At 43.8% G+C, this 14348-nt stretch overlaps 1 protein-coding gene across 8 annotated transcripts in view; it reads right to left on the bottom strand.

Annotated features, from left to right (window-relative positions):
* SLC35D4 (solute carrier family 35 member D4) overlaps positions 1-14348 on the bottom strand; it is a 107615-nt gene that overhangs the window by 73772 nt on the left and 19495 nt on the right. For all 8 annotated transcript variants that reach the window (XR_006776881.2, XR_015727730.1, XR_015727729.1 and 5 more), the window contains one exon: positions 9573-9654. Coding sequence is in view for 4 of the 8 variants with exons in the window: in XM_045781810.2 (XP_045637766.2) it covers positions 9573-9654 (82 nt within the window). In the remaining 4 variants the exon portion in view is untranslated. The remainder of the gene's footprint in view (positions 1-9572; positions 9655-14348) is intronic.

Raw genomic sequence — 14348 nt, 5'->3', positions numbered from 1 at the left:
CCCTACAACTCTCCACAAAGTCCAGTACGACTGGTGTGTTTCAAATCCCGCCAGTCTGCTTCCTCCAGTAAGAATACTGGTATGATCTAAAATACACAAACCCAGAGTAAACTCTATGACATGATTTAAAGGACAGTTTCCATTTCTACTTTAACAAATTTAAATCTGGATTTCTCAAGACACTTTTCTACTGAGAAGCTAGCAGGCTTTAGAAACAGGAATTCTACAATGGACAGTTTCAGCCTCCGTAGAGGTCTATGAAAAACAACTATTAACGCAGTTTGCAAACTTCAATTACTGATTTTCCTTGGCCTCTAACTCTGTACAAGTTCCAGTCTGTGAACTATGCTATCCGTTCAGGAGACCGCCGAGTGACTGATTCTTTTGGAAAATCTGCCCTTTGAAAAAAATAAAGAAAGAAAACCTGCCCTTTATTATCTTATGGAGTGAGGTTCAGCAGGACTTAACTTACGTCAAATCAGAGAAAAGTTCTGAGAAATGATAATAACCATAATAATAGCTAAGATATATTGAATGCTTATTACATGCTAGCTGCTATTCTAACTGCTTTTGCATACTTAATTGTCATAACTCTATGAGGTAGATACTATTAACATCCCCATTATGCAGATGAGAAAATGGAGGAATATATTTTGGTTCTCTTTTTTAACCTGCCTATTAATAGCTTGAAAACCACTTTTAGAAAATCTATATACTTGCTTGCTGCTAAAGAGAACAGAAACAGAAGTATGTTCTTCGTGTTGTCAGGACTCTAGGAATGGCCTCAACCACAAAAGGTTCTACCATCTTTCATCAGGAAAGTAGCCAGGATCAACTACTATAAAGCTCACATCATCATTTTTGACACAAAAGGTAATTAATCAAATTCAACTACACTGCAGGCCAATTCATTTAGTTACTTAGGGGCACAATTTGCAACTAATTTATTCTTAGACTTCATTAGCTTAAAATTCAACATCTTATCCAAGTACCATTGGACATTTATTTTTCTCTGGCTGTGAAGAGACATTGGTATCTATTACTTAAAGCTTTTCATTATTCCCAGGCTCTCCAGAGTGGAATTTTAAGGCCTTGATTGTTATTTGTTCAGGTGTTGGGCCTGAGTTAGAACAGTTTTCTATGGAAAATCCTGGCCCTGCGCACGGGCACGGCCTTGGGTCACTGCAGATGCCGATGCCTCCCTTTTCCAAGTGGAGTCCTGGGTCGGTTTCTTAATTTTTGTAAAAGAATGTCAATCCTATCTTCTCTTTGGGTGATCTTTAAGTATGTACATGTGGGCTTAATCTACTAGAGAGAATAACTGCACTCCAGGCCTGACCTGTAGGCTACCCAATTTTTATCAAAGCACGCCCGCTGGAAACTATGTTCCTTGAGGGTTGCCTGAGGGCAGTCTGCGAATAAGCAGGGTAGCAGTTTTAGCCCCAGAAAACTGCTCCTACTGAACTTTGCTATTTCATCACGCATCCAAAAATGCTCTAAGAACCCTAGAAACCAAGTTGTCACTGTGTTCGTTATAAGGGGGTTGTGGAAGACCCTGCCTCACTAAGTGGCCCAGTCTACCTCTTTTGAGGACTCAGAACCTGAGAGCGAGGAAGCTTTGCTCTTCTTCAGCAATGACCTCACTCTTGTTTTCCCTGCAACTTTTTAAATCTGAAGATCAGGGACACACAATGTTACGTTAGTTTTGGGTGTACAACATAGTGAGTCACCACTGCTATATGTTAGGCTCTGTGTAACAGGTGTAGCAATGACCTCCGCTCTTACCTTACAAGCACCGAGGAGAGTCCTTAACTTCTTTATTTTTTTATTTTTAAGATTTTATTTATTTATTTGAGAGAGAGAGAGCATGAGCAGCGGGAGGGGCAGAGGGAGAAGCAGACTCCCCAAGTCTCGTCACTTTTTTATTTGGCTACAGAACACTGAAAATTGAATTCAGGCCCCATCTGCATTTATTTTGTAGGATATTACAGCATAAATTCCTATGTGCTAAGTCTCTCCGTGGCCTCATCTAGTTCTTCTGCTTTTCTGTACCTAGATTTCTTGTAAAATTCTGTTCATAAAAAATGTCTATTTGGGGGCGCCTGGGTCGCCCAGTCAGTTAAGCGTCCACCTCTTGATCTCAGCTCAGATCCTGATCTCCAGGCTGTGAGTTCAGGCCCTGTGTTGGGCTCCACGCTGGGTACAGAGCCTACTTAAAAAAAAATGTCTATCTTAATTATTCTTTTAAGCCACCACTCAACCTTTTTGGAAGATGGTGAGGTATTTGAGTAAGTATATGTACGTATCCATGAATACATTCATAAGTTGACTTGTGTGATTAAATTTAAGTGTTAATTTTGTTAATCTTACTATTGTATCATTATATAGCAAAGCACTGAAGTGCAGAGTACCAGACTCCCCTCTTGCTGGTGTATCTCCAGTACCAGTCTGGAGGCTGTCTCTGTCGTTCATTTGTTCATCACCTAAAGTAGCTGGCCTCTGTCTTATGGGTCTTATTGCATAAGAAATGGACTTTTTTTTTTTTTAAGATTTTATTTATTTATTCGACAGAGATAGAGACAGCCAGCGAGAGGGAACACAAGCAGGGGGAGTGGGAGAGGAAGAAGCAGGCTCATAGCGGAGGAGCCTGATGTGGGGCTCGATCCCATAACACCGGGATCACGCCCTGAGCCGAAGGCAGACGCTTAACCGCTGTGCCACCCAGGCGCCCCAAGAAATGGACATTTTTAAAAAATTTATTTATTTATTTGAGATAGAGTGAGTGAGAGAACAGGAGCAGGGAAGCAGAGGGAGAGGGAGAAGCAGACTCCCTGCTCAGCAAGGAGCCCGGCACGGGGCTCGATCCCAGGACCCTGAGATCATGACCTGAGGCGAAGGCAGACGCTCAACTGACGAAGCCACCCAGTTGCCCCAGAAATGGACATTTTAAAATACCAGGGGTTCTTCCACCTTGGTGAGATGCCTGAGCATAAGATACATAACTAATGAATCACTGAACACTACATCAGAAACTAATGATGTACTTATACGGTGGCTAACTGAACATAATAATTTAAAAAAAAGAAAAGAAAAAAAGAAAAGGCTCAAGGGACAGAAGCTTGCTCCATCTCGTTCACATGGGGGCATAAATGTACAGGCCAGAGCACAGGGCAGACTGGCCTGCTCTCGGTGAATTGTTATTTTTCTCATACTTTTTACCCAAGAGCAAAGAAATGAATGAGTTAAACCAAATGTGCATATTCTATGGCACCCAAAGGAATTCTGAGCGAAGCGAGTGAGAACCTGTTATCATCCCCTCCCCTTCATATAATCCTCAAGAAAACCTCTATCAGAGCCCAGGGTTTTTTTTTTTTTTTTTAATAAATACATTTTTTACATTGAGGTAAAATTTACACATAAAATTTACCATTTCAACCATTTTTAGGTGAACAGTTCAGTGGCATGAAGTACATTCACAGAGCCATGCAGCCATCACCACCCTCTAGCTCCGGAACTTCTTCATCTTACAAAATTCAAACTCTGTCCCCATTAAATACTAACTCCTCATTCTCTCCTCCCTCCAGTCCCTGGAAAGCACCATTCTGCTTTCCGTCTCTATGATTTTGGCCACTCTAAGCACCTCACAGACATGCAATCAGATGGTATTTGTCCTTTCGTGACTGACTTATCTCACTTAACATGCTGTCCTCAAAGTTCATCTACGGTGTTCCATGTGTCAGAACTTCCTTCCTTCTCAAGGTTAGATAATATTCCACGGCATGCATCTGCCCCATTTTGCTTATCCTCCCCCATCCGTGGACACTTGGGTTGCTTCCAACTTTTGGCTATTGTAAATTATGCTGCCATGAACACAGGGGCACAAATATCTGTTCAACTCCCTGCTTTCAATTTTTTGAGGGTATAAACCCAGAAGTGAAATTGCTGGATCACCCAGTAAGTCTATCTTTAATTTTTTGAGGAACCACCCTAGTGTTTTCCAGAGTAGCTGCACCAGTTTAGATTCCCAACAACGGTGCCCAAGGGTTCCAATTTCTCCGCATCCTTACCAGCACTGGTTATTATCTGGTTTTTTGACTAAAGCCACCCTAATGGGTGTGAGGTAGTATCTCATTATGGGTTTGATTTGCATTTTCCTAATGATTAATGATGCTGAGTATCTTTTCCTGAGCTTATCAGCCATCTATACATCTTCTCTGGAAAAACGTCTATTCAAGTCCTTTGGCCATTTTTGAATTGGGTTGGTTTTCGTTGTTGAGTTGAGGACGTATCTCTATATTCTGGGTCTTAATCCCTATTGAATGACAAAACTAAAACAATTTCGTAACAAGTCTGATGTCCTCTATTCAAGGGAAAACAATCCTTGGGTTGGGGGAGTATGGTGCCTCAGAAGCAGTGGAGCCCTCTTCCCAGGGGGTGCTGGGCAAGAATAAGTTTTATGAAGCATGAGAAGTGGCAATGGGGAAATGCCATGATTCGCTGGGATGGCGTATCTGACCTTATTTAGGAAGATCAAGGAACAAGGAAGTATAGAACCCAGAGCCACCTTGGTGTTTGGGACTGGCTGTCTAGCTGGACTGTGTTTCTGGTCAAGCGGAGCATTTCCAGGAATGCTGAAGTTTGCTTTGCTGAGATAGCACCCTAGAAAGGAGGAGCTCCATCTTGGGCCTAAAAGTTTATTTCCACATCCCTTATCAGATAAATGATTTGCGAATACTTTCTCCCATTCAGTGGGTTGCCTTTTTACTCTGTTGATAGGGGCCTTTGATGCACTGAAGTTTTTCATTTCGATGAAGTCCAATATTTCTATTTTTTCTTTTGTTGCCTGTGTCTTTGGTGTTGTATCCAAGAAACCACTGCCAAATCTAATGTCATAAAGCTTTCCCCTCAGAGCCCTGTTTTAATAAGTCATTTTGTAAGGGTTACGGAGAACGTCATCTTTAAAAATTTATTTATTATTTTAGAGAAAGAGGGAGAGCGGGGGAAGGGGGCTGAGGGAGAGAATCCCAAGCAGACTCCCCACGGAGCATGGAGCCTGATGCAGGGCTCAATCTCACGACCCTGAGATCATGACCTGAGCTGAAATCAACGGTTGAATACTTAACTGACTGAACCACCCAAGCGCCCTGAGAACATCCTCTTTATATGGAGCAAGAAGATAACTAAAATCCAGAGGGAGGGTTTCCTATTTTGCCACTGAATCTACACCTTAAAAAGTAATCCTCGCAAATGGACTCTGGTGAGCTCTGGTAAGAAAACAACATGGAAGAGAAGGAAAGCTGCCTCAAATGAGCAGTAACAGCGAACATTAGAGGAAGAGTCTCCATTCTGCATCAACAGTGACATTCTTCTCCTTTGCACATCCAAGTTCCTTCATGTTATATTCGAGCCAAGCAAATGGGGAGGGGACTCATGGGCTCCAGTTTGCTTAACTAATTTGCTCCATCTGGGTCTAATTATCCATGTGTGTTTCCTCACCAACACCCCGTCCAATCTCCATCGCAACGTGCGGAGCGAATATCGTGCTCATGGAAGACAAACCCTGACAAGCAGTTAGGAAAGGACCAAGATCAAAGAGCTGGGTGAGAAATCAAGAGCAGTCCTGTCAAGATGCCTTAACTTGGATTTGCAGAGTCCTGCAACGAGGGACCCTGGCTTCCCCGAGGCAAGAAAATGACATGGTTTGAGCAGCCAGATCACCAACACCAGGATGGCTTCTCACTGGCAAGCTCACTATTGTCTGACCTTGCACATCTGTTCTACACCCTCACCAGCACAGGCTTTGAGGCAATCCTGTGTAGGCTGACCAGGCTTCGGCTGGGAAATTATAGCAAGAGTATTGATGACTGGTCAAGGTTGTACTGACCCTCCGAAGACGACACTCACGCTATCAGAACCATCACCACCTGGGACCTTATTCAGCATAGGATAGCTGGAGAAGCTGACCCAAATTAGCCCAAGTAGAAGGGACAGCAAATACACGGGTCCTCTCCACCACCCCGACCCCACCCCACCCCCTACCGTGCAGTCCTCATGGGCTGATCTCCCTTAGTTGATGTGATTTAGGGGGGAAAGAGGGTAACTTTTGGAGATGAACTGTTGTGGCTGGACAGGTTTGGGTTTGCACCTCCGCTTTAACATTTATGCGTTGTTGACCTTGGCCAAATAATTTGGATCTCAGTTTTCTCATCTGTAAGTGGGAGTAATTAAGTCTGACTTCATATGTCATGAAGAGGGGTGATGGAAAGTGCCCGGCACATACTAACACCTCAAGGTCAGGAACCATCTCTTATTTGTCTTTCAGCACCTAGCACATAGTAGATCCCTGATAAATATTTGCTGAATGGACAGCCCCAAGAATAACCCCTTTCCTTAACTCTGTATATGATTCGGTTGTGAGGTAGAAAAATCAGTAGAGTTTTCCCTGCTGTGCCTTTTACAGAGTTAAACCAGCTTCCTCTTCGGAGTTGCACATCAGAAGAACAGAGCTTCAAAATCTTGTCAGATAAAGGAGGGCTTTATGGAGCAGAACCCCCTCGAAAGTGTTCTGCATAACAATACACCCACGCCTTTAACGGAGCACTTTTCCCCAATTCCTTGTGGATTCATTACACTGACAGCTTGGCACCAGCATATGGATGCCTGTTTTCTATCTAACACAAGCTGTATGAGTGCCTCGTGTTTAACCCACTCTATAAATTTGTAAGCAACTATGTAAAAACAAAAAATTCAGAAAACAAAGAAAAGATGCTGGGTTGTTATTTCACTCAAAAACAATAACGAGTGTCTCTCTTCTGTACTCCTCCCACTCTAATTGGGTATATTTGGGTTTTGCTTGTTTTCCTTTGCTCAAAGAGTTTGAATTGCAGCAGCTTCTTCTTACCCTTTAAAGAAGGCTGTGCCCTAGGCCAGGGCCACTGACAGTACCAGTCCTCCCCCAAAATAAGGAGCTCGAGCCAGAAGGTAAATCGGTGCACTGCTTCCTTCTTCAAAAACTCTTGCTATGAAAAAAAAAGGGTCAGCTCAACTAAACAGTGTGTTTCGTGCCAAAGTGGATGTACATTCTGGCACAATCTCCTTACGCGCAGCTAACAAGCTCGCAGACTGACCCCACATGCGGATCACACTTCGAGAAGCATTGTGCTTGGTTACAGAACTCCCCATCTGCCTGAGAATGTACTGGATTGACCTTTACAATGGACTTCTGAGGAATTTGAGGCTACCTAGTATCCTTATCCCTTCTTTTGGTAAAGCATCCCAATATCAAGGATTGCTACACCCTCTCTCAGTCTACGGCATCCAGGCAGGGATCCCGTATGAGCAGAGCTGGCCCACCAGTGCTCCGAGCCTCTGCAGCCCCAGTGAATGGTTCAGGAAGGCCAGGATCCAGGGCCGACCAATCAGCACAATTCCATCTCCCTGGTAAGCTCGCAGACCTGGGAAGGGCAGTGGCCCTACTGATGTATTCAGAGTGAATCCTGAGATTCCTGCAGGAGCTACGAGGAAGAGTCTCTTTCCATTAGACTTTGTGTTGTGAGGATGTGAGCCTGAAGTCAACTACACCCATGAGGGGGAGAGCCTGACTCTGAAATGGAGCAGAGACAGAGCAGAACTAAAAGACAGAGAGACAGAAACTGGGTTCTGAGAATGTCATTGGAACCTCTGGATCAAGCCTTGCCTGATCTACAGCTTTTCAATTCTATGAACCAGTTCATTTCCTTTTTGCTTAGAATAGTTTATGAGCGTTGTATAACTTAGAACTAAAAGAGTCTAAAGTTACGCCTGACTACTCTACCCTGGGCTATTCTAAAATCCACATACGCTGGCCCTAAAGATACAAATCTGAAAAGGCAAAAAGTCTGGAGTCAGAGCAGCTGTCAGGAGCTGGGGCTAGAGGCAAGTTCAAGACTTTTCACACCTGAGTTCCTTCCTCTGTCAGGTGATTAACATCTGCCTCACCCGCCGCTTGTCAGGTGACTGAGAATCACATAAAAAGATACAGAGGAAATCACTATGGAAACATGCCAAAAAAGCACTGTACAAACAAAAAATATTATTATTAGCACAAGAGTTATTCAAACTTCAAAATTCTGGAATCTATAACTACCCAGATCCTATAAGAAATTTTGAAAGCCTTTGAACAAGAATACATTGTTTTTCAAACAAACATAGAGGCAAACCAAGAAACGGACTCTTAACTGTAGAGAACACACTGCTGGTTACCAGATGGGAGCGGGATTGGGGGATGGCTTGTATCTGTGATGGGATTAAGTGGTGCACCTGTTGGGATGAGCGCCGGGTGTTGCATGAAGTGTTGCATCACTAAATCCTACACCTGAAGCTAATATTACACTGTATGTTAACTAACTGGAATTTAAATTAAAACTTTTAAAAAATGTAGTTTTTGTCAACACCTGTATTCTGCTATACGAGGGGGAGCGCCCTCTGCAGGCCAGTAGGTGTAAAGCGAGGCAGCAGACACAGAAGTCGACAGAATGGAGAAGGGGCAGCAGGAAGCCAGTGCAAGTCTCAGGTTCTGGGCTGAGCACCAATTGTGCTGTGGGTCATTTCTTGGGCCCACCCAGGACGTTTCTCCCCCATTGGACACATCATCCCAATGACTCAAGCTTATGAATCATGAAAGAAAAATGATGATTTAATCACTGCTAGTAACTCTCAACTGCTATTTTGCAAACTTCAGGGTTGTCCTAACAATAATACTGCTGTGCAGGTAGGCAGATTTTATGTTTGTTTTAATGTTTTCATATCTGAGACCTAAGGGACCAGCATAACAACAAGCTTTGTATAAAAAGACTAAATTGGTAAACAAATTTTGCATTTTTCCAAAAGTCAGAACATAATCATTTTCTGATAAAGACAATATGAGCAGTCGGGGTACAAGACAGAAAGAGGCATTACTGACTGTAAACCTCGTTCTGAGTCTCTGGTCAATGGCAGTATCACTGGATTCTCTTCTGATGGAAAAATAACTAAATTTTTATATTTTCATATAACATAACTGGAAGAAGTTTATTCTTTACAGTTCCCTCCTTTTAGGAGCTCAAACCTGGGCGACTGGGGTGAGAGAACAGGGGGACACTTGTTTTATTAGTGTTGCCATGGCCTGGGTACTAATGCTGTGCCAGGCATGTACCTCGCCACGGAGCCAGCACCCCCCAGTCCGCGTCACCAACGGGCAGAGTTACAGTGCTTCATAAGTAAGGAGCAGGCTGAGCCCACGCTCCCTGCTCCCCAGGACAGCCTGCGTTCGGGCAGAGCGGGCTGGCCCTATGTCAGGCTCCATAAAGATCACCTCTCTCCCCCTGCGTCTCCATCTATGCTTCTTCATCTTGTAAAACAAGTTGGCCCGACCCTGTTATCTGGTTATCCTCAATGCAGGGAAAGGGGTAAAAAACCCCACGTTGTTCTCCAATCTAGCTGTACCATTATGAAAGCTGATGTGCTGTCCCCTATTGATCCAAGGTGCAATAAGTTAAAAAGCAAAGGGGAGCAGGAAAGAGAAACTGTCTCTCTAAAAAGTCTCCAACACTTACCAGTTTGGATAATGCTCTGGAACCAGCATAGATTATACCCACAAACAGCACCGAAGCGGGAAGCCATGTCGAAACATCAGATCTGGAAAGAGGGAAAGAGGCCATCATATTTGTCATTTCCTGTCCAAAAGACCTAGTTGGAAGGCATGACCCTTCAGATGACCAACTACGACGATGGTGCTTGTCTTAACATCTCTGAGTGGCCTGTGAAGTGTGACGTGTCTGTGTCCACTGAGAGCGAGGGAGGCTGAAGAGCCATCCGGCCACAGCCTGCTTGTTCCCCAGCCCACAGTAAGGCACAGACAAGCTGGAGCTGGACAATGGCTTCCTGTAGTTTGGGAGAGAGAACAGATCTGATTTTTTTTTTTTTAAAGGCAATGAACATTATTCTTTGGATTTTAAGTAGCCAGAAGCTTTGAACTCACGCCAAATTATTAAAAATTTAAAAAGACTATTTACCTAGGCAATATATCAAACAGCTCCATGGAACCACAACAAAAGGAAGAAAGTGTCAAAGGCCAGAATTTTAAAAAGAATGCTAGAACTTGAGCTGGGTGGCCATGGGTTGACGTTTTCCACTGTGAACCTCGAATCTCTAAGGACTTCTGAAGGGTGCATTTCTTTGATTCAATTGTGGCCACACGCAAAACTGCTTTTCTCACTACAGTTTTAGAATCTTGGTTTTTACATAGAGCACCGATCACTTGCTGCCCCCATCCGTCACCAACACATTCGGTCCACTAACGCCAGTTCCCTAGAGTTATTCTAATAATAGAGAGAAATAAATGAGACTGTTCCAGCAGAATTTAACATAATAATCCCACCTAACTCAATGAACTGCTCTCCTGGGATGGTGCCTGCTCAAGAAATGCTCTTTGTTAACCTTATTAGCACGGCCAGGCACTCCCATCTGTGATCAGACCTGCTTTTGGACGCTTCCCAGTGAACCTGGTGTTAAAATGCCTCCGGTCTCTAGTGGGGCTTCTAAATTCTGCTTCCTGACTGTATTCATTCAGCAAATATTTATAGCAATTTGCAAGGTGCCTACAGAGCCAGAATTATTAACAGCAGCATCATAGTTAACATTTATTGAGCACTTGCTACAAACGAGGCACTATGCTAAATGTTTTCTGTGCTGTGTCTTTAAAAAATCTGCACAACGTGAGGCACTTGAGTGGCTCAGCTGGTTAAGCATCAGACTCTTTTTTTTTTTTTAAGATTTTTAAAATTTATTTATGAGATAGAGACAGCCAGCGAGAGAGGGAACACAAGCAGGGGGAGTGGGAGAGGAAGAAGCAGGCTCACATCAGAGGAGCCTGATGTGGGGCTCGATCCCATAACGCCGGGATCACGCCCTGAGCCAAAGGCAGACGCTTAACCGCTGTGCCACCCAGGCGCCCCAAGCATCTGACTCTTGATCTCAGCTCAGGTCTTGATCTCAGGGTCGTGAGTTCAAGCCCCGTGTTGGGCTCCACACTGGCCATGGAGCTTGCTTAAAAAAAAAAATAAAATCTGCCCAACCACCTTGTGAGAAAATTTTATTATTATTATTATTATTATTATTATTATTATTATTATTATCCCCCTTGTGCAAATGAGAAAATCGAGGCATAAAGAGTTTAAATAATGTGCCTGTGGTCAGAAGAGTTGGTAATGGCAAAGGCAGAATTTGAGTTCAGGTCACCTGACTCTAAAGCCCTAGCTTTGAGCCACGCTTTCATACTTTGCCCCGGAGGACCTCAAGATCTAATGGGAGACACTGACCTATAAATAAATAAGCTGCAAACACAGCATGATTTTGCTCTGGTAGCAGACCAAGCAGCTAATTACCTGAGGGATATCCTCTGTTCTTTCTGGTCCTGCTGCAATAACAGATGTCTGCTCTTGCACCCAAAAGGTGAACAGAGAAAGGAAGATGCCATTCTCCGTCCTAATGGGTCAAGCAGAACATCAAACCAATTGCTGTTCTTCTAGGAAAGGGCTTTCCCATTAGACATTAAGATCACAAGGGTCAAGGGAGACAGGATCCAGGCCCCTGGCCCGCTGAGCACCAGGAGACAGCCCAGAGCCCACACCGCAGGGAGTACAGGCGAGGAGGGAAGGAGGGCAGTGCGTGACAAGTAGTGTGCCCAGCTGCCGCAGGCCCAGTACTCTGGGACGTGAGCTCAGTGAGGCCCCAGGCTCTGTTTCCTCTTAAACAAAGAAAATGCCTGCACCGTCATATGCTCCAAGAGACATCGGGGCATTTGAGTTATCACGGATGTGAAAAAGAAACCATGGCTAGGGACACCGTATATTTTAACCCTCTACCTTAAACACAAAGAAATGACTTTAACTGGGGCACCTGGGTGGCTCAGTTGGTTAAGCATCTGCCTTTGGCTCAGGTCATGATCCCAGTGTCTTGGGATTGAGCCCCACATCAGGCTCCCTGCTCAGTGACGAGCCTGCTTCTCCCTCTCTCTCTGCTGCTCCCCCTCGCCCCCCTCTTGTACTCTCTCTTTCACACAAATAAATAAATAAAATATTTTTTTAAAAAAAGAAAGAAATTACTTTAACTATAAAAAATTAAAAAAATAAACACAGATTTAGTTGGACCAAAGAGACTTCTGGGAAATGCTACAGAGAGCCGTGTGAGAACTTGGATCCGAGCACGGCACTGTGACCCAGGCACAGGGCACTGGCGCTTGCGTTCTCCACAATCATCTCATCAGAGCCCACCTCCTAGGTGGACAGAGTCAAAGCAACATGCACTGACGGTGGAAATTTCGACACCTGCAAGAACAGCTGGTTGCCTAACCCTGTCTTGGCCCTCGTGAGCTCTTCTCAGAGACAGCGGCCTCCCTCCTCCACACACCAACAAAAAAGTATAGCTGTATTGAGAAGAATAAATATGAATCACTGGGGACAGTGCTGCCAAAACAGATATTGGCAAAACCGGTGTGAAAAGATAGGGGGGGAGAATAATTAAAAATTGAGAAGAACTCTGCATTCATATTGTTCCAAAGTATCAAAGTTCTCATTCCACTGAAAATCACAGGGTATACATTGTGTAGTTTATAAGAAAAAGCCTTCCCATGAGATTAGCAAATGAATGCACATTTATACACCTTAAATCAAAATACATTGTTTCATCCAAAAATGATTTCTTGATCTTTCAATTAACCCATTAATGATCAGTCAGATTTTATATATATATATATATATATATATATACACACACACACACAGACACACATATTATTAATGTGTCTCCCACCTCTCAAATAAACTGTAATTTTCACAAAGATGGGAGCCATGGGTGTTTTGCTCATATAAATAAATGTCAAATATAACACGGATGAATATTTTAAGGAAACTGAAGGACTAAGCTGCACCATAAGGGCATCTGATCTAGTCAGTGAGGACAGGGAAACCTTCCTCTAATAAGTGCCATTTGAGATAAAACTCAAAGTTAAAGTGGGCACTGGGGGTGGGCTAGAGAAGCAGAAGGGACCCAACGTTCCCCCCCTTGGTCCCTTACTCAGAGCAATAGAAGTCTCTTAAGGTTCAGTAAGACTTTGTTACAAGTTTGTTCTTTGCTAACTCTTCATTCCCAAATTCTTTGCAACATTGATCGCACTTAACTTACACACCAGCAGGAGAACCAGGCAGACAGACTGGCAGCCACGGGAGCACTCGGAGTGCACACCGGGTCTCCCTCCCAGAGAGAACCTGCCTCGAGGAGTCTAGTCTGCTGACAGGTGAACATCATTTGAAGACCTGTTTATACTTGCTGCTTCAGACAGCTGAATTCAGTCTGCTGAATCAGACTTGGGATCTCTGGCTTCCAGGGTTTTGCACGACTATCAGTTCCTATGCTATCGTAACATGGGCAGGTCAGGCCTTTGAACAGTTTCCTGGGGCAAATTAAATGCATGACAACTGAGTTTTCCATGCTTTTCCAGGTTATGTGGAGAAAAGGGGGGAACAGGGACTACAAGGGTGGTACTTTTTTTGTGCTTTTGCTATCTCTTGAGGTGTTTGTTTTTTAAAGATTCATTTATTTATTTGAGAGAGTGCGTGCACAAGTGGGGGCAGGGGCAGAGGGAGAGGGAAAGAGAGAATCCCAAGCAGACTCCCAGTGGAGCCTAACGTGGCGCTCGATCCCAGGACCCCAAGATCATGACCTGAGCAGAAACAGAGTCGGTCATTCAACCGACTGAGCCACCCAGGCGCCCCTTGAAATATTTATTTAAAAATATTTCTTCAGGACAAAACGAAACTATAATTTTATTTTTTATTTTTATTTTTTTTTAGAAATATTTAGGACTAATTTCCTTTTTTTTTTTTTTAAAGATTCTGTTTATTTATTCGACAGAGATAGAGACAGCCAGCGAGAGAGGGAACACAAGCAGGGGGAGTGGGAGAGGAAGAAGCAGGCTCCCAGCGGAGGAGCCTGATGTGGGGCTCGATCCCAGAACACGGGGATCACACCCTGAGCTGAAGGCAGACGCTTAACAACTGAGCCACCCAGGTGCCCCGAAACTATAATTTTAAAATCCTAGTTAACTCTGCTAAAATGGAGGATTATTTTCCAGGGAGATAGAGCAGGAAGCGATGGAAATCACACCCGGTTCTGGGCACTGAAGAGTATAACCTTTTAACATGCACATGGTTACCCAAATCTTTGGGAATTATAATCAGCTCTCTTCACTGCCAAGGAATGTTCCAGCAGTTAGCTGACTAACTTTAGCCAAGAGCTCTAAGGGATGGACAAACTTCACACATTTCCCTGGG

This window comes from Ursus americanus, chromosome 19, assembly GCF_024610735.1.
Source record: "Ursus americanus isolate L20-20 chromosome 19, mUrsAme1.1.p, whole genome shotgun sequence".
In the NCBI taxonomy this organism is placed as follows: Eukaryota; Metazoa; Chordata; class Mammalia; order Carnivora; family Ursidae; genus Ursus; species Ursus americanus.
This window is presented reverse-complemented; position numbering and strand designations above follow the sequence as displayed.